At 36.3% G+C, this 21,373-nt stretch overlaps 1 protein-coding gene across 1 annotated transcript in view; it reads right to left on the bottom strand.

Moving 5' to 3' along the window:
* The window catches only part of ADAMTS19 (ADAM metallopeptidase with thrombospondin type 1 motif 19), a 146,615-nt gene that overhangs the window by 26,232 nt on the left and 99,010 nt on the right, over positions 1-21,373 (bottom strand). Inside the window, exons 12-19 of the mRNA XM_074166133.1 lie at positions 20,954-21,084; positions 19,214-19,383; positions 16,825-16,952; positions 14,785-14,905; positions 12,697-12,777; positions 4,494-4,651; positions 3,465-3,618; positions 399-534 (exon numbers count right to left, since the gene is read on the bottom strand). Coding sequence (XP_074022234.1) covers positions 399-534; positions 3,465-3,618; positions 4,494-4,651; positions 12,697-12,777; positions 14,785-14,905; positions 16,825-16,952; positions 19,214-19,383; positions 20,954-21,084 — 1,079 coding nt within the window. The remainder of the gene's footprint in view (positions 1-398; positions 535-3,464; positions 3,619-4,493; positions 4,652-12,696; positions 12,778-14,784; positions 14,906-16,824; positions 16,953-19,213; positions 19,384-20,953; positions 21,085-21,373) is intronic.

Raw genomic sequence — 21,373 nt, 5'->3', positions numbered from 1 at the left:
TAGGCTCTTTATACTTCAAGTTGCATCAATGTGGAAGATACAATTAACAGATTTTTATTTATTCATTTACTACTTGGTGCACCCAGAGCTTACTGAGAACTTCTGAAAGAATGAAGCCTTGATTGAACAAAACACTAAAATATAGAATTAAAGCATGGGATTAAATCCATCTTTATTTAAACAGAATTTAAATTTCAATTTCATAGTACACATCAGTCTGTGAGAACTCTTCCTGATGAAAGTAATGAGCTGCTTTATTGAATAAGAATTGATTTATGCATTATAACCTTTTGGATGTGTGTATTTACTGCACCCTCATTGCCAGAGGCAGTCATCTTTCTTAGCACCCAGGATTTTTGCATCTGATATTACAGTTAATTTAACCAAATCATTATTACCTGGTCTGGCATGGCCGTTCATTGCACTTGCGGATCTGTGGTTCAGGTTTTGTTAAATATTTGCACTTCTTATTGTCCACAAGACTGATATTCTTGTTCATAATCTTTGTGCAAGAGACTGTTGTCTTTCTTTCACCTAGTAAAAAATAGAGCAGGTATGTGGGGAAAACAAGAATACACAACTTTATTAAAAAAGGAAGGACAAGGTATCTTTATCAGACACAGCAATTTCATGTACAGTTTGGCTAACAGAACTGTAAAACCTGTAAAGGAAAATCAAAGCTAGCAGGGAGCTTAAGAGAGATATTAAAGTTTGTAGAGAACATTGTGATTTTCTAACCCAATCTTTGCACACCACTGTCAACAGATTCTTGTTGCTCTATTCCTGTAACTACTCATAGGCCAAACCCCTAGTCTTACTGGAATAATTGTTTCTTTCTCAACCACTGAGGCCCCAGCGCTGGGAAAAGCTTGCAGAAAAATTACATGGAAAAGTATGGCTGTTCATTAATATATAAAATAAGGAAAGGAATGAGAAGTCCTGCTTCTCTGTCTTGCTCAAGCTCAGTAGTTCTGCCTGGTTTAGCAGTATATGGGCAAGCATGGCTGGCAGTCAGCTAAAGGGAATCGGCACGTGCAGGCGCAGTAAGGAGCCTGCGCTATTCCCCGTGAACTAAAGAGGCCACAAAATTGACCTGATCTGTAGGGTAATCATTTAGGAAGTTGGGTCCTGCCTGCAGAGACCGAGTGCATGTTCTATACAGAAACCTTGTCCTCATGGGTGGGTTGGAGCCTGATGTCTCCTGAAGCTGGAGGCATTAGAAATCAATTTAACATGGTACCTACGCTAAGCAGTAACTTGCAATTAGATGGGAGCCTGTTTTTAGCAAACTAGCAATCCCGGAATTAAAGACTTCAATTAGTAGAAAACAGGTTCATAACCATTTGTTCCTATGCTTACGTTTTAACACTCCCTTTGTATCTGGAAGTTTACCAACAAACAGGGTGCATGCAGGGGCATGGCAGACTTAAGCATGCTACCTTTCCCAGCAGTAAGAAACGTGCCTGCGGATGGAGCAGTTAAGTTATAAATGCACATTACGTGTGTGACCACAGCTGACATTTTACACAGCGCTTGTGTAAATAAGAGCACATGCAACTAATCTATCATATACAGCATTTGAAATGTTTGACTATTCTTTCTGCATTTACATATACATCTGTGTATCCATATTCTCTCGCACACAAAGAAAGCTTTTCTGCAGCACAGGAGGTCGCAGACCAGTTACATATATAAACATGCACAAAACCACATGGTTTCATCAATAGTTTCACCCTGACATATACTTTAAACATTTAAGCAAAACTACCAATAATTGTTATATTCTTTAATCAGATTCAGCAAAATATTGATGTTAAAAACTGAAACACAAATATTTACACAGGGTACAAGCTGCAGCGTTTTAATTTCATTATTGCTTCAGATTTAAGCCAAGAACTAAAAGAACAGTTAAAATGGTTTTGTCTAAAGTAGGAAAAATCTTTCACTTGTATTTCAGAATATTTGCAGTAAAAATAACTTTTATGGAACTTTGTATTAACTCAGCTATTTTAGACAATAACAAAAAATGAAGGCCAGTTACAACAGAATAATATGATAAATAAACGTTACAGTAAAACACTTAAATATTTATTTAAGCATTAATGTAGAATAAATTACCGACATACTGCATTTTAAGACTTCTCCAGATAATAGGTAACCTTAGAAATATTTGGGGCAATAATGAGAGATTGTGGGAGCATTAAAATTATTCTAAAAATACTTCAGGAAACTGTAAAAAGCATGAATACTCCAAGTGAATAAGAATGCACTACTAGGAAACAGAGGATGCTACTAGCACCACGTACAAAATACCTTCAGGGAAGAAGCTTTCTTACCAAACCACAAAAAGCATGTTTATGGAAACTACAGCAATCTGTCATGACACCAGGATTGTTCACAGAGTTAAAGGAGCTAGAACACTGTGTTCCTTATGCTGCTGTTATGAGAAAGTAAAGCATTTCCAGGCCCTCTTATTCAATCACAAGGTGCACAGCAGTTTTCAGAACTGCTTATCAGAGCAACCATCACTGTTGAGGTTGTAAGCAGGAAAGACAGGTTTCAAAAATCAGTATTTCAAATTCACGGTGTTAAGTCTGACTAACTGCACAAGGTATGAACAGATCTCAGTCTATAGACTGCACTCATTAAAAAAACCTCTGAATTGTTTTTTCTGTGTAATTAGCTAGTTGAATAACCATCTTCTAAACAACAGTTTTAGAGGATTTTCTTACAGCAATACTGTTCATGTTCCAGTATTTGTTTTCATATCTGTATTTTGTTCTTCCAAATTTACATTTTTTATGGTTTATAAACATAAACATAGGGAAAATATCACATCAGCATACTAATATCTGCTGTTGTAATATTTGTTCCATATGTTTCTGGATCATGCTCAAATCATGTTACTAACTGTACATATTTGATCTGAGACTGGGGTTCAGCTTTTCTGTAGTTTGAAATGTCTTTTACAGATCATTTATCTTCAATAGTTCCAAATACAGAGTGGAATGCATATGAACTTTCTATTCTTGTTCTAGCTCTTGCACTTGTATTTCTTCTTGGAAACCATGTCCTGAAGTTGCTTTGTTAATCTAGATTCTGTTCCTTCACTACCATCTTTTTCTACTTACTTTATTTAGTTTGAATCTTTTCCTATAGTTATGACTATTCTTTTAATATAATCAGGAAGCATGAGACTGAAGTATGTCCATCATTGTATGGAATCATACAAGCTGCAACGAGGATATTACTATTAAATATACAACACCAACCACCAGTCTTAAATATTAATACACCTTGTGTATCAATTGAGATATATATACACACACACAGAGTGTATATACATATATATGCATATTGTATACACCCTTGTGTATGTGTTGTCTATGTACATACATATTGTATCTACATATACATTTTTAATGTGTGTGTGTGTGTGTTTGTGCATTTTTCTTTTATTTTACCTCCTCCACATACAGCATCACAGTCCTCCCACCCAGAATGAGTCCACATGAAAAGAGGCTCTGGTACTTTAGAGCTCCGATTCTCAGGAAGAGGATCCAGTGGGATTGTGTACTCATAGTGTAGACCATAGCTCTGGTCATGGAAAAGCAGCACCTGCAAGACAGAGAGAAGGAAAACCTACCTATGTACACAGACACTGTGGAAGACAAACTCTGAACCGTGAGGAGACGGTCTTGAAAAGTATGACAGAATGACTTAATGTCCTGTAGCCTTTCAAACCTCCTGACAGATTTTGTAGAAGGAATTAATGACACTATCCAAATCCAGACAATTGGAAACATTACTTTACTTAGCACAAAGGTCAAAAATCTCTCCATGTGAAATAAGAAAACAAAATTCACCAGAAATCTGGGGGACACTTATTTCCTGTGATTTCAGTGGTCTTTAATAGAGGAAGTCTTTCTTAGAGGCATCAGATTTAAAAAAAATTTTAGGTATACCAGACAATTTCTTGCATTTGAAGGATTTTGAATTGTGAAGTACTTCCTCATCATGTCTCCCTCTTTCTTTCCAGTGGCTATCAGCTTTTCCTCCCCTACACTGAAATGCATCAAAACTGTACCTCTTCATGGAGAACTTGGTGACTGCAATCCTCAAATGGTGATGCTGTGCTATAGTCAGCATATATAGAAAGGATAAAAACCATCTGATATTAATTTGAATCTCTCTCCTTAAGCGGCACATCAGCTTTTTATAACATTTGTAGGAATGTCATAAATACTCCTGAGACCTTCCACCTTGCCTCAACGACGTAAAGATTTTTCTTTGACTTAAATGCATTTTATTAGCAGTAGGCTGACAGATCAATATATATAAGCAGGTGTATGTGTATAAATATATATATATATATGTGTAAAAGCAGGTATATTTTACATAGATCTTATTAACTTCAGGAGGCTGGAAAAAATATTAGTTATCATGCTATATGATAGGACTCAGGTAAAAAAAATGAATCCATATTGTCATACCAGTAAATGTAAAGGTGATGTTGTGGGACCTTTGGCTGATATCTTCTCCCAGAGACCTCTCCGAACATAATGGACAGTGGTCCCGGCAATATTGAATGTTCCTGAATGCTCTATCTTCCAGTCACTATTGATTGATTGTTTTCCAGCATCTCGAAGAGCTGCAAAATATATGAAAAAAGACCAATATAAAAGGTGTCTGTTCAGTAGTGATTTGGACCTCCTTCACTTCCTGTTTGGATAATTTAACACGTAGGTGAAATCACCTAACTCTGTTTGCAAAGATATTTATGGATCCTACTATACATGAACTTAAATTGGAACATGCTTCAGAAACACTTTCTGGAAGGAATGCTTGGCTAAACCATGTGTGTTTAACATTACTTCAAGTTAACATCAGTGTTTTAATGCCTAAAGAGACTGACAGTCTCCAGCATAATTCATAATTCGATCACTGAATTAATTTAAGGCAAAGACAACCATTCTGTATTCCCAGGATGGTCATTTCTATAATCCATAAAGGCACGGGAAACAAAATTTTCACAAGACACTCTTCAAGATTTGTGGAATTAGGCTAAAACTTCAAAAAAATTCTAGTTGATTATTCTTCCCCATTTAATAAGTACATTTGCCTTTTTCTCCACCTTGGAATGTGACACTACTACTGTCATCCTACCTAAACAGTTATTTTATACACTTTGATCACATAATTTGATGCTTCTAACAAATAGGAAAAGCTTATTCTTTTGGCTGAAATGATTTTACATTAGTTTCTATAGTAAACTGAAAAGACTCTTCTGTGAAGGACTTGTAATTTTCCTTTATTTTATTTTATTTTATTCAGATCAGTTCTGAAATAATAATGTGAAGTAGAATATACTTGAAGTCACCTTCAGAACAAGAGGTTTTACACATTCCTCTTCATTGAAATTGCACGCTTGGCATCAGACTGTTGTAAGAGAACCTCAAAAGTTTAAGCCTTGTCCAAAAATTTTTTTTTAAAGTCATAAGTTAATGTGAGTCACTCCTGTAATCATCTTCTCTCCTATTCATATTTATACTGTTATGTTTTGTTTCTATGGGAAACAATGGCAACAGGTCTATGGACTGGCAGAAATACAATTGCGTAAGACACCACTGATGTGTACCACTCCAGCACTGTGTAATAAATGTTAAGACCATAAAATCCATTAATGCTGTAGAACAGCCCTGTACTAAAAATAACCAGTGATTTTTCAAGATTTAAAAATTGATATTTCAGGTTTAAACATTCTATTATTAATGGTAATTAAGTTCTATTTAGTTTTTAAACTGTAGGGGCCAATTCTCTTCCCAGTGGAGAAACAAAACAAATGTACTTGAAAGCACCGAGGTCCAGTTGGGTCATGCTGCTCAGATGGAGCAGCATCCTCTCCCTGGAGAGTAGCAAACCTTGCATCATTTTGTCTTGTCTTTAAAATGGACATCTGTGCCAATGGACATCTGTGCCACATGCAGAGGACCGGAATCCCAGCACCAGAATAGAGAAATATGCCAGAGCTTGCATTTTCTGCTGTCAGATTCCTCACTTGAGCCACATGGGTAAGACGAAGTAGGAAAGTGTCTCCTCAGGCCTAAAATTTAGGCTTGGATTCAGGCAGTCCAGCTTCTATTCTTGACTCTGTCACACCCCATATGTAAGCAAGTTCATTGAGTTTTATCCCACACCACACATGTACTCCCACTCTGCTTAGCTTTCAATAAAGGAGGATTTCCTGTACCAACTAATGCAATACAGGAAGAAGTTCAGCATGTAGGTGTATCCTCTCTCAGGCAATACAAGTCGAGCAATACATCTACAACTAAAAAGACAAACAAAGAAAACTCAGACTGGGAAAACCTACTGTAACTGTTAAAAAGACCAAAATTTCAGTAGTAGCCATCATCACAACAACAATTAAGTAACAGTGATAAGTGCAATGTATTTTTTAATTACTGCCCTAGGGACATACACTCTTCCAATTTTAATGAACTGCGAGAGGCTACACAACCACAGAGATGCAACATTTCACAGTTCAGCTACTGCATCTGCAGGTGCTTATTGATGAGCAACAGCACCCAGGTCTTGGTCCTCCACTTGGTACATCTGTGTCTACTAATCCTGTTATTGTTTTCTATGGAAAACTGTAAAATACTACACCACTATATAAGCTTTGAAACTTTTCCTTAAATTGAAATTGCCACACTTTATGTAGAGGCTATGAAAAAAGGCATTAGTATCAAAATAAGAGGAAAGTTGGTATCTTTGTGAATTGCGAATCTTGCCTTTTGTGCTAGGCAAAATTTAGTCATACTCTCCAGAACAGTACCAAAACAATGTCATTTTGACTGACCCTTATTTTCCTCAAGAAAATTGACAAATAAAAAAAAAATCTGAAATTCATTTCTAAATGACAGTAACTTCACTGGTATCTTTTGTCAAAGAAGTCATTGTTTCACTTCTATTCAGGTTATCATGTGCTCCCTTCAAGCCATTTTAAGAACATTAAGACTTGAGATTTTAGTAACTTTTTGAAAATGTCAACTGAGGTGAGGCTGACTGGTCGGTAGTTCCCAGGGTCCTTCTTATTACTCTTTTTAAAAATGGTTCAATATTCCCTTTTCTCCAGTCACTGGGTACTTAACCTGACTGCCATAACTTTTCAAATATGCTTGAGAGTGGCTTGGCAGCTACATCAGCAATTTTGCTCAGGACCCTGGGATGCATCCTATTGGGTCCCATAGACCTGATTATGTTCAGGTGGTCGCAAACCTCATCTATGATGGGAGGTACTTCATGCCGCCTGATGTTCAGGGACTTGAGAGATGTGAAAAGAGTGATTACCGTTGAAACTGAGGCAAAAAATTGTGCATTACCTCAGCCTTCTCCATGTTCATTGTCATTAGCTCTCCTGTCTTGTTTATCAGGGTGTGTGTTTGTGTGTGTGTGTACATTTTTTTTAATTTTCTTTTTCTGACTAACATATCAGTAGAATCCCTTCTTACTCCTTGCATTCCTTTCCAAACTCAGCTCCAACTGTGCCCCAGCTTTCCTGGCCCCATCCGTACACACCTGAGCAGCGTCCCTGTATTCTCCCCATGATACATGTCTCTGGTTACACTGCCTATGCATTTCCTTCTTACACTTCAGTTTGACCAGGAGGTCCTTACTCAGCTATGCTGGCCTCCTGCCTTCCTTGCCTGATTTCTTACATGTGGGAATTGAGAGCTCTCGCAATCTAGGAAAAAATGTCCTTAAAGAGCTTCCAGCTCTGTTCTGCTCCTTTATCCCTGATGGCAGTTTTCCAGGGGGTCTCATCCACTAATTCCTTAAAACAACTGAAAGTTTGCTGTCCAAAAATTCAGACTCCTGGCTGTAGTCTTCACCTGGTCCATATTCCTCAAGATTGTGAGTTCTACCAGGGCATGATCACTGCAGCCCAGGCTGCCACCAATCTTGACTTATCTAAATAGTTCATCTGTATTGGTAAGCCATCAATAAGGTCCAGTAACACTGTTCCTCTGAGTGGGCTGTCTACCACCTGAATTAAGAAATCATCCTTGATGCACTCCAAAAGTCTCCTGGACTGCTTACAGCTTGCTGTGCTGTTTTTCCAGCAGATGTCAGGTTATTGAAGTCCCCAGGCAGGGTCAGAGCCTCTAAGTGTGATGCTTCCTGTAGTTGAAATAAGAAAGCTTCGCCAATGGGCTCCCCTTGGTTGGGCAGCCTTAGTAAACACCAGTCACGAGTTTCCTTTGTTGGGTTGCCCCCTGATTTTTACCCATAAGCTCTTAATCTGTTCACAGCTGCTTTTCAAAGACAGTTCTGTGAGGTCAATTCATTTTTTCATACAGAGGGCATTTGTTTCATCTCGATGCAAAATGATTTCAAAAGATGTTACTTATTAACCATCTTCTACGACCCTCTATATAGGAAACAAAAATGTATTTAGTCTCAGTGGACTCTGGTCTCTGCTACGGTCCCAGATCCTCAACTTCCCTTGCAATTAGAAATTACACAGTCTAAGGATTTGGTCCAAGGTATTTTATAACTATTAGCATTGTCAGAAATAAGAGATTCAAACTTTTGTATTATTTTTCAGACTCCATCTGCTTTCCCACACCCTCCTCCACCAAAATGTGATCCCTAGGAAACACACTTCATAAAGGAAATCAGACAAGAACACAGCATACCTGTGGACATGATACCTATAACAGAATCAGCAATTACAATGGCATGCAGTGTTAAACTGCGGTCCAATTGCTTCCCTCAAGAAGCCTTGTCACATATGTGAGAATAATGATGCAGCTTATCCGCTTCTAGCTCAGCTGGAAACAAATAACTTCCCTCATTTCCAATTAACACAGAAAAAATTCTGGTTTTAGATTGCACATCATTTATATAGTTGTATAACATTAACTAATCATATTAATTCATTATGGGGCCTGGACCTGTCATGCCTTTATACAAGTGTCACAGGAATAAAATCTCTAATCTGAAAGTTTAGTGTATCTCTTATATAAAAATTCTGTAATCTTCCTTTTTGTATCCTACATTAAGAAATTATTTTGAAAAAACTTTTAACACCTGCCAAATATAAATGAAAATTTAGCAACAGAAAAGGCATTGTCTTAGACTACAGGAATCTAGATAATGCTTAAAACAAGTCTTGTATAGCTGTTCTTACAAAAGTTTTTTTTAAAGTAATGGACAATGAACCAAGCCTCATGTCAACAATGGTTTCAGACAGGGTTATCACTGCTAGTTTATTCTTTAAAAATAAATCTCAAAATTATTTCTTAAAATAATGAATTCTAATTCAAAAATTAATTAAGTATATAGTATATATTTTAGGAAACATTCTAAAATTAAAGAAACACTTCCACGCCACCCCCCTTACCTCCTCAACCACACCCCCTTTCCCCCCTGCCCCTGTCTATACTGCTACAAATAATTCCTATTCCTGAATACTCTGATGATGAAAGAAGAACCACAGTCTCATGCATTTTCTCATACTACTTCAGTAAGAAGGAGTATCTGATGATTGGCTCCATCGCTGCTTCTACCTCTGCACAGGGTAGAAGAGACAGGACAGACCTTAACAGACTGATCAATTCAGTAAATGCAGTTGAAAGTTATAGCTTGTCTTTTCTCCTAAAATGCCAGAGCTCCTGTTACTGTGGTGTATGTTGATATACCTCAGATAAAGAGGATATCTGAGGTGTTCAGGAAGAACTCCTCTGAAGATTTGTTTCAACAGCACAATCACTCAGTGATGCTACTGTTGTGGGCTGTAGTTTTAGTAATTACATCAGCAACATCATCGCAGCTTCCAGATTATAGTGACGCTGTTTTCTGACCACAAAGTAAATCCAGAGAAGGGTATTTCACTTTGACTGCCTCTGTATTTTATCTGTGCTGAATAGGGAGGACTAAATCTTCCCCCAGTCTAAATTAGCTTCTACTTTGTAAGCAACAGTTCTTAGTATACACTGGATTAAATTGTTTTTACAGCTGCATCTCTAATTGTACAATTATTAATTGTATAATTAGAAATGTAATATTTAAAAAACCTAATCCTAAAATGTATATATGATAATTAGCAAAATAGAAATAGTGTTGGCCTGTATTGACTCATTTCCAGTACAGAAATGCAGAGAGCAAAGTACTATACAACATAAAATTAGTATACAGAACCGTAAAGATAGAAAACAAATCAGAAACGTGAGATAATTTAATCTGTGCTACATTTCACATTTTTAATCACATTGTTTCTAAGGTGAAAGATATATGCCGTCTCCCCAAGACTTCATGTTACTTCTATTTGAAAAGGTTCCTATTCAAAATGTTACTCCTTTTCAATTCAGAGTTTTATGCTTTCAGAATATATCTCCTATATGTGAAGAACTTTTAAGTATCTTCAGCTAGTGAAAAAAAAAAAAGGTGCAGCAACACAGATTTTAATTCAAAATAATGTGGAAGACCTGTCCTTGCTTCCCCATAAAGGTTTAACAAAAAATATTGCAATAAAATACTGGCTGATCCTCATGCAGATGGACATTAGTGACATTAAGCAAAGTAAAGTTAAAACGACAAGCAATTAAGAGCTGATTATGTGACAATTAACACCTTTCAAAAATAAGCACCATGACTGACACTATTTCATGGGAATAAAAAGCATTCTTTCTGCCTGTTGTAAGATAAGTGTCATGGTTTCAGCCGACTTTACCAAAACCGGACTGACAGATGGCCCTTCCCCCCCCTTTTCCCCCCCCCGCCCCAAAAGAGGAGAGAGGAGGAGAAAGAGATAAGGAGATTCAGAAGTTTAGAATGAACTAAACTACTTTAATGAAGAATTAATATTAAAATAAAAATAAAGAAGAAAATAATGAAATAGATACAATATATACAAAGCCATATAAAGCTCCCAGGATGACAGTCACATCACCGGCAGGCACTGGGGAAGTCCCAGACTGGACTCATTGACGAATGGGAACTGGATTCCAGCTCTGGAGTCAGGAACACACGAATCGGGATCAAAGGCAGATGAACAGACAGAGTCCTCTCTGGACGTCGGCCATCGCAGGAAGGGGGTTGACCCTTTGATCCCTCAGCTTTTATACTGAGCATGGGGCAGATGGGATGGAATACCCCAGTTGGTCAGGTTTGGGTCACCTCTCCTGTCCACTCCTCCCCACCGATGTGACCCCTCTACGTTTTTTCCGTTTCCGACCCTCTAAGGGGGCAAATAACGAAATTGGCTGACCTTGGTTGTTATAGCAATAAGTATAAGCAAGGGCCTCCCTGCATACCATTCCTTGGCATGGAGCACAAACATTGGGCTTATCATTCTCAGAACAAGCAGTTTTCTCCACAATATGCCGTTAATTTCAGAGAGTTAGAGGAGGCCTGGCTAGGATGTAAAGTTACAGAACAGAAAATTGGTTCGGTTTTACTTCAAACCGGGACAATAAGAGAAGAAACAGTTTGCAACCCATGAAAAAGGAATTTCCCTAAATACAATTCCAACATTTATTTATTTTTGCATGATTTAAAAAATAAAAAAAATCACAGCATTTTTATTGTCCACGTATGTTAACACAGTAGACAGAGAGCAAAAAAAAAAACCTTGGAAAATTTAGAAAATATGTCAATGACACTTCAGTTATAGGTTTAGCACACTTACATATCCATCTCTATAGTCCATTGGGGAACAATGAAATAATTCAGATATTTAAATCTCATGTGGTAACTTAACAGGGCAGGTGCAGACCGCATGATAAACCAAGAATAACCCATTGATAACTTAAGATGTCATAATTAAGATTCACCATCTTCAACCTTCTCTGAAAACACTCAGGTAAAAAGTTTCTTTAAATGTAGACATTACTTACGAGCAGAACTAAGAACAGTGATCAAACCAGCGGATTTCTCATTTCATTGTCCTATTTCTCATAGTAAGTCTCTCTCAATTTAAACTTAAGCAGTGCACAGAACAGCACCAATTATAGTATTTCATATATTCACTTAAACCCCATAATAATAATAGTAACAAATTATACTCTCCTACACAACAGCTTTAAAACTCATTAAAAGAGAAAATATTATTTTTTCTATGAAAGACGATTTCATAGAAATGGAAAAAATAATAAAAAATAATTCATTGTTATTAAATTTGTTCGTTAAAACTTTCAGACAATCCAAAATAATGTGAAGAAACACTTTTCTGCTTTCTAAGTCTAATTTTAGAACTTTGAGTTTGCTGATGATTTGCTATATGTTGGTCAGTGTGGGCTTTTTGTTGTCTGAGCATAAATTACTCCATGTTTCAGGATAAAACCCTTTTCATTACTTTTAATGTGAAGTATTTTCTTTAGCACTTTCCATATGAAAAATTGAAAATGTTGAGGATAAGGTACGCAGAATTTTTCTCACATAATATAAATACATTATTTGAAACATACTGTAAGCAAAATGAGATGAGACAAAAGTTCAACATAAAACCTATATGAAGAATGATGCTATAACTGTTCTTTTATTTTGTTATTTCTACAAAATTTCTTTAGAAGTATTTTTCACAGAGTTTTTTTCGACTCAGAGTTTTGATTATTCACAAAAGCATGTTTAGCTAGAGCTCTACAGTGCTGACCAAAACAGGACATGAACACTAAAACATATGACATTTACCTAAATAACTGTGAGCTGGTTTTTCTTCCACAACTTTGATTCTCCTCGCTCCTGCAGGTATCACTAAAGCTTCCACATAACCTAGACATGAGAAGAGATATCCCGAGTTAAATACAAAAGCACAGAAAAGTACATCTTGTATGTTTTTTTCATTTTGTCTCCCCTATTACACTTCTTAAATGTAACAAGTTATAATTTATATAGCAGTGGTTTGAGGGTTCATGCAAAATGTTGAAACAAGCTATGAAACTGTACATTATGTACTACACATACAATGATATACAACTAAAAGAATATAGCAAAGTAAAACATAACAAGAACTAGTGAGGCTGGGCAGGTTGGGGCTGGAGCAGATGAATCTGTTTCTGCCCAAGTACTTTAGTGTCATCATCACCACCAGACAACCACAAACGGATTCCAGCTTCACTTAGCATGCAGAGTCAAATGATATGTCACTAAAACCCAAACATCCTCCTACTGTTTGGGTTTTTGTTTTAAATATTTTGGGCTTCATCTCCCTCTTCTTGCTTTAACACATTCAAAACCTGTTATGAATGGCTTTAGTTTTGAAGTCTACTTATTAGTTATTTGCTTCACATTACACTTGCTTCCTTGAAGTGCGGGACCAAGACATGCTATAAGCAATTTGCTTTAAGTAAAAAGGGGTGAAAAGACAACGCAGGTGGAAAACACTGTGCAAGCAGGAACGTTATAAATAAACATTATTTTAGATTACATGGGTGAACTTCAAAAAGTGGACAATAATCCAATTTTTTAATCTTTGTAGCTATGTGATGTTCTATAACAAAATACTGAGCATTTGCAAACCTTTTCAATATATCTTGAAACATGAAAATTTAATTGCTACAAAGCAGCATTATTTATCTTTAATTTCCTTAAGCGCTAATAATTCTTTCTAAGTATTGCTAACAGTCCAGTTTCTTGAGAAGGAGAATAACTCATGAAGTTTAGAGGGAAGCACCACAATATTGTGGATTGACACAGAACCCTGAATAAACTTGAAAGTGTGTGGATATTCACATTAGCTATAAAAGAGAGCTGACACATTCTAATTTCTATTAGCAGCCACCTTCTCTGTAGTTTTTGATCTTCTAGTCCTCCAGACTCATCTGTTGTTTGGGATCCCTGTTCTGCATTACCTTCAGCTTAAGAGAGGGCCAGACTCGAACATTTGAAGACTATGCCTAACTTTTTTTTTTAAAAGTACTATCCTTCAGTCTATAATGCATTGAAGTCCTTGATTTTTCAAAGATACACTGTCTGCTTCTAATTACAGTATTTTTTGATGTGATTTACTTACTGTCTTGAAATTCTGCACATTTTCTACTCAAGAAACTGAAAGTGTAATGGCAAACAAATGGCTAAATGCTGTTTCAAAGAAAAGACTTTTCTTGGAGAGAAGGTATACATGGCACATGGCGCACATTATTAGCATTTCAATCCTCTGCTCTGTCAACACTATTGTACTGGAGCCAGTCAATTATTCTCATTCAAAGAACAGATCACAAGACTGTTTGAAAATCTCATGTTCATTCTGCATGAGAACATCTATTTGCTTTTTATGTTATGTTATTATTACTATAAAACAATGAATAATGAAAAGATATAAAGGCTTCTTCACACACTCAGCTTTATGTTCTCCCATTGCCTGGTTTGGATTAATGATATTACTTTAGGTAACACATCGTAATTTGGATATTTATTTTGAAGAAGAATAAAGCAATCTAAACATTATAAGAATTTACAGTTCATTTATTTACTAAATTTTATTTCATAGGTTTTTTAAAAATCAGGCTCTTCTATGAAATAATGTGTATCTTAATGGAAGATGAATTAGGTTATTCATTAATTTTACAGTTGAAACAATTTGCAATAATTTTGCAACAATTAAATTTAAAAATAGTCACGCATTTTTATCTTAAATGTCTTAATATCTTTAAAAAAGTAGATCTGAAGTTCTTGTGAGGAACGGCATAATTTTAACAAGTATAGCTTTTTACAGTTCCCAGTGCTCAAAGTAATCAAACAGCTGCTGGTTTCCTGAGTATTTGAGACAAACAGACTTACCTGCTCCTCTGGTATGGTTAAAATCACCTTTAATAACTTTGCATGACTTTCCATTACCATTGCATACACCACAATGATCTTCACGAGCCAGAGATCCTAATATGCCATCACAGCCAAATTTCTGTGGGAGAAGAAAATAAAGCCATTGAGACACAGGCCATGTTTTTCGTAAAGCTGTCTGTAGTAGTGGGCATCTCGCTCTTTTGCAAGATGCCCAAACCAACACAATCTCGCCCTGCTCAGAATGAGGGTTGCACTAGTTCATGTGCAGAGATCCCTTCCATAATAATTTTTTCCATGACTTTATGTAAACCGTTGCATTCCCTTTTCCTGTAGGGTCGGCTAACTCTAGCAGCTGCTTTCCTAGAGGGACACAAAGACGTTCCCACCTCCCCCCGGGACCTCTGGCACTTCTGAGTCCTTCTGTAACACTCACCCCACTGGCCCTCCTGCTCAGCTCTACTGCTTTCTGCTCCCAACAGGGGAGGTTCTTTTCCACACCCACAATGGTAAAGTCCTGCCTAATATTGACCTAATGTCCTATTCTGAATAGGAGCGGAACGTGTCTGGAATATGCAAACATAAAGTGCATTTCTGTCTTTAGACACATTTCTATCAGTGGTAGCTTGACAACAGAAATACAGGTAATATCATATGCTGGCCTGATATGAAATAAAAGCCTTTTGAAGTCTAGCCAAGTTAACACAGGGTAAACTTGTGCCCTGTATAAATGCATCGGATAAAACCAATTAAACTTCAAGTATGTTTGACAAATAATGAAGACAAAAAGCAAGGTTTAAGAGAAAATAAAGGACTCCTTTGAGAACAGAAATCACGGTCTATCAAGGAGCCACTCATTTCCAAGCCCATTAATATTGTTACGTCACTTTATGTACAGAATTTTTATTAGAGTTCTTCTACCTAAAATAGCAATACAGATTTCAAAATGCTGATTACAGTGTAAGCATTCGAAGAGCTGTGTATCCAAAATGGCACTTCTACAAGATATAAATACCTAACTTTACAGCTGTAGTCCCCAAATTTCTTCCTAGTGGGTTGTCTAAGAAGACAGAATAAAATGTGGAAGACCTCACAAATTAAGACTTTCAAATCTGATTAGCACCTATCTCTCTGACCCTTGATACGCCAAGAAGCCAACTCAGCCTTAGTTAGGTGGGTTTAATTTAAGGCTTTTTTTGGTCTTTATTAGTCAGTTGTCAAAAGTGAATGATAAAACAAATTACAAATTTGCAGGAAAAATGCACTATATATCATCATTGTCATCAAGCCTGTAATTGTTACACGGTGAATAAAAGCCTCAATTTAGCAAAGTATTTAAGAGTATTCTTGTTGCACGCACTCAGTCACTCAAGAAAGGACAACTGTATGTACATATTTGCATTTGTATGCATGTATACATGCACTTATATGTTAATGTTGGGTTTCCTACTGAATTCACTGTGTACAATGAGAAGTGGACAAAGGAAAAACCCAGCCTTGTGGGATTTTTACATAGAAGAGTTTCCATATAAGGCACTATAAAAGCGACAAAAGAACTTCTATGAACAACAGGAATCCTGAGGATCGTGAATAGAGTAGGCACTCAGCTTTAATTTTCTGTTATTCTGCTTCTTTGCTCATGGTTTATTTAGATGTAAACTTTTGTAATGTTGAAAAGAGCAGAATTAGACATACATACATATACCCTGTGGCAAAATTTCCCAACCTGTGGCAAGCTGGAGCTTCCCTTAGAAGATTAAATCAGTTATACTCATTTTCCACTCTGCAGCAGTTTGTTATAAGCATCCTTATCATCACAGAGACACACGCCTCAGGCTAACCCTTCAGCTACTTCCCATACTGCGTTGAACTGAGTGAAATTTGTTTAAAATATTTTAATACGATACAGAAAAAAAAGACATTCGGTCTTGGTAACGCATATTGCAACATGCTATCAGAGAAATAACACGTATGCGTAACAAATACATGCGCTTGCATGGGTGTGCCTGTGTATCCAGGTTTGAAACAAGCAAATCATACCTGGCATCTACCATCTGCACAGATATCTAACCCATGCTGGCCACAAGAAGTCCCATCCATCACCTTTTCTGTTAGAAGAATGGGTTGATCCTTTCCAGCCGGTGAACAGAATAAGGCACATGGCTTTTCTGTAGTAGCAATTGATGGAAAAAAATACTTAATTGGTAAAAGGCCACTTAACAAATACAGAATTATTATCAACATAATTTTTAAAACCGCTATTTGCTTATTTATGTGGCATGAATCTATGTTAGCATAACAAGTTATCTTAGATAAAGTGAAAAAAAAAAGAAAGAAAGAATTTGATCCTTTTCTTATCTGTGTGAAAAGCACAAGTTCTCTTTCCTGCTAGAGCATACTGGTGATATAAACTTGGCCTACATAGTACTCATGTTATGTTCATTGTTGCGATTAAGAATATGCACATTATAGCTGCTGGAATATTTTGGTTGTAATCTATACTTTCATTCTACTATATTTTTGGCAGATCGTAAATATTGGTTAAAAAAGAAACTTAGCACTTTCCAGATTTTCTAACTCTGCAGGTCAAAGATAAAAAAATTAGGTAACTAAAACACCTTGGGAAGAAAAATATATGGATTTACAAAATCTACATTAAAAAAAAGACAAAAACCGAACACATTGTTCTAACGCCTTTACCAAGGTCAGGCAAATTTCTTCTGTATTTCTAAAACATTCAGCAAATCATTTCTAATTTTGAAAGAGAATAAAAAATATTCTCTTTGAAAAATTTGAAAGAGAATAGTAATATCCTATGTATCCATGTATTCCTAATGGTCATCATTTATAAATAATGAAGTTTGCTTCACCACTGCCAAAGTAATACCAAATAAAATAAAATAAGTTTCCTCTCAGTGGTCAACTGAATACAAAAATCACAATTTTTTTCATATCTTTATTCGCAAGTGTACTAACTCAGAACTTCTTCCTAAATCTGTTGCAGATTTTTGAAAGGATAAAGTCAATCCTGAACTTGAAACAGATTTCACTTGGACACAATCTACACCACTCTGACTTCATACTGACTTCTAGATTCCTGGAGTGCATTTTTATTAGTAAATTAAACAGTTCCAGGAAATGTTTACGGGCACTGGAATATAAATCATGTGTTCCTGTGTTAAAATGAAATTTGGTAAAACAAACCAAAACTAGTTCACTAGATAAGCACCTATAAAATAGCTGGAAAGAGTTCTCCTTACTATGAAACGAGCTAACATACAAGCCTAATGAAAATAGTCTCACAAGTTTACACTTTGGCACCTTGAGAAAAGGCTTAGAAGGAAAAAAAACCCCTTGCCTAGCTAGGCATATATTAAAATAAGTTCTTGATAATGAATTCACATTTTTCAGGATTCATCAAAATAGTTCCCTTAAAATCTATGCTTTCTAATGGTTTCTCATAATTTGTTTCGAGTTAAATATAAATGGCAATAATTAACAACTTAATAGTCATTCCATGATCATCCTTATCACCAGTTGCTAAAATATTTGTCGATTTCTCAAATTAACTGTTTTCCTAACTTGTTTTTCTGTTGTTTTCCTTTTTTTTTTATTAAATAAATTACACGATAACAATTCAGAGAAAATTCAGTGGAGTGGTAGCCATTGTTCACATTCTTAGCAAGAACTTGGGTAGAAAGTTTTGATTTCTAGTTGCTGATATTTTACACCAACATTATCTTTGCAGATACAGTTCAACATACTATGCTCCTACTCAAGCACACTCCTAATGATATGGGATCTAAGTATGTCTGTTACACTGAAACATGTAAACAGCATGCTAGGATCTTGCATGCAGTAGCTGTTAGGATTTACAGAAATCTTATCTAAGTTTGCAATGTGCATTACACGTGGATTTCTGCCAAAATCAAACACTGCTATGTGAAATACTCAAGTGTTAAGCTAAAAGTGCTCTCTCCTTCCTCAAAAATAGAAGCTTACAATGTCCATATCGTCTTTCTGGCTTTTTAGGTAGAAGTATAATACATCTATATATATATAAAAAATATATAGTATATATATAATATATCCATGTCTAATAATGTGGCATTCCTCTAGAAAGCTGTATTTCTGAGTTGTTTCATATTACATTTCTGACTAAATAGGACAAAATTGATTTTGAATTTCAGTTCAAATGTAGCCATTACATATCAAGAAGAACAAATTCAATAGGAATATAAACGAAAGATTCCAGAGCGTGTGAAAATACTACCAGATCTTGTCTGTGAAATAAAAATGACTTACCAAAAATCTTGGGCTTGGGGTTTGTTTGTTTTAGTTTTTACCATATCCTTCTTAATGAACAATACTAAGAAGCTATAAGCCATATGAGCAGAAGATAAGAACATGGGAGATGGTTTATGCTTACCATCATCTATGACAGCCTGCCACTGGTGCATGTGCTTTTGATATGAAGATCTGACACTGAAAGCCTGGCACTGCCAGTCCCTGAAGGCAGGCACTCCAGCAGGACAAGAAGGATTTTCACATATTCTGTACTGCATTATGGGACCGTGACACTCTCCTTCAAGGCCTGAACTAGAAAAGATGGCATAAATATCATGCTTTATTGTTGGTAATGTTTTGTCAAACTGACAGCACAGTTTGCTTATGCTATACACAAATTCAGTTTAAACAGCAGATTTTTGTAACGTACCATTAAGAAATCACCCACAAAAAATCAAAGTCACAGAGCAAAACACGTATGCCTTCTGTTTGTACTGGCTACATTACATATAAAGAGTCATGTGTGCTAAACCATAATTTACACTTGGCCTCAAAGAAGCACTAAGACTAGTAGGAGCGTTCAGCAAGGAGAACCTCAGCTGCGTATTTGATATGGTTCAGGCTATTTTTCTCTAGCTGGACTGAGCCAAAGGTGCCACTGAAAGGAAATAACACCTGCTGATTTGCTACCTCTCCTTTTTTACAAGTGTGGTGTTCCGAAGTTCAGACAACATGCTTTTTTAGTTTTTGGTCAACAAATGCAAAAGAATAGTGAACTGTAGAAACTGGAGCTAATTATTTGGAGGTTTGCCTGGAAAAATGAATGAATGAAAGTGAAATTAGGACATTTCCTAAATTCTAGAAATGGCTTTTAAGCATACAGCTGGAAGTGGTGTTTAGAAGGCAGAAACATGAAAGCATTCTGAATATCTAAGGCTTCTGTTAAACTACCATGCTTTTGTATAGCCATATCCAATTTTTCTCACATTTCTTTATGCAAATATCTCTTTTTTAATCCCTTTTTCACTCTTGTCATCATTTTTTGCCCCAAATCTGTTATATTGTCTTTCATCTTTCTTCATTTCCCCCTTTTGTTCTATTATTTTCCTAAATCATCTACTCTGCCCTGCTTTGCCCTACTCTACCCTACCCTCCTCTGGTCTAGCCTAGTCTAGTCTAGTCTTCTCTATACTTGTTTTCATTACTCAGCTGTACTCTGCTCCCACTTCTCTGCCCATATATTCTTTTTCTCTCAGTGTATAAGTGAGCCATGAAAGAGATATATGGTACTGAGTAATTCAAAGGAATGCGTCTGCATCTTTTATCTGACCACTCAGACATGGTGAAACAGACTCTATTCAAGTCAATGGTAAAACTCCCTTTATCCCCAAAGGCACAAGGTTTTTCATTTTCAAAAGATACAGAATCTAAATGTTGTTTCCAGATATTCTATCTAAATGTCTGTGAAACTGGTAGAAAGATCTCTTTCTAAAGTTGCAATTAATCGGCTCTCCAAATGAGACAGAAGTCAATTTTCTCTAGCAAAAAACTGAAACACTAGAATCACACACCGAAGATCTGCAAATCAAAAATTACAAATTTAGACTTCTGTTTCTTCTTCAGTTGAAGCTTAAAAAGAAAGTTGTACTCTACCATCAATATTATCTAAGTTTTTGACAAAAGCAGAGAAGAGGAAAAACAGTATTACCATGCAAAAAAAAACCCTGAAATATCTCTTCTACTAAGTGTTACTCAGTATTCATAAAAAAGGAATTGCTTGTGTATGGGACTACTATATTTTAATGGGTTTCTGTACTGATAAGATTCAAATTCTGTTTGGAAATTTTGATGAACAGCAATGGAAACCTGAAATTGTTTTTACCCAGGGCATCTGCGTTGTCGACTGCTGATTCCAGTGTTGCAAGTACGGCTACAAGTGCTCCATGCGCTCCACTCCCCCTCCATATGCTCCACAAAAGAGGTCCGATTGATACACTCTCCAGCCTTACACCACTAGAAGAAAATTCAGCTCTTAGGTAAATAAATCAAGCCATATGCAAAATAATTCACTCCTCCACAAGCACCCAGGAAGCAAAAAATAAACATTTTGTTCAATACATAGTTTTCATATGTCAGATAGATACTTTTTTTCCTATTGTTCCCCATAGCTTGTTTTCCTATCCTAGTAAATACATCAGCCAGAGATTTTTCTCTGGCTCGGTGGCCAAGGAGCAGGTGCAACTCTTGTCCACAAGCTTCAGCACAAGTTCATTCCCCATGAAGGATGTCTCCTGGGATAGCC

Source organism: Numenius arquata, chromosome Z (assembly GCF_964106895.1).
Source record: "Numenius arquata chromosome Z, bNumArq3.hap1.1, whole genome shotgun sequence".
Lineage (NCBI taxonomy): Eukaryota > Metazoa > Chordata > Aves > Charadriiformes > Scolopacidae > Numenius > Numenius arquata.
This window is presented reverse-complemented; position numbering and strand designations above follow the sequence as displayed.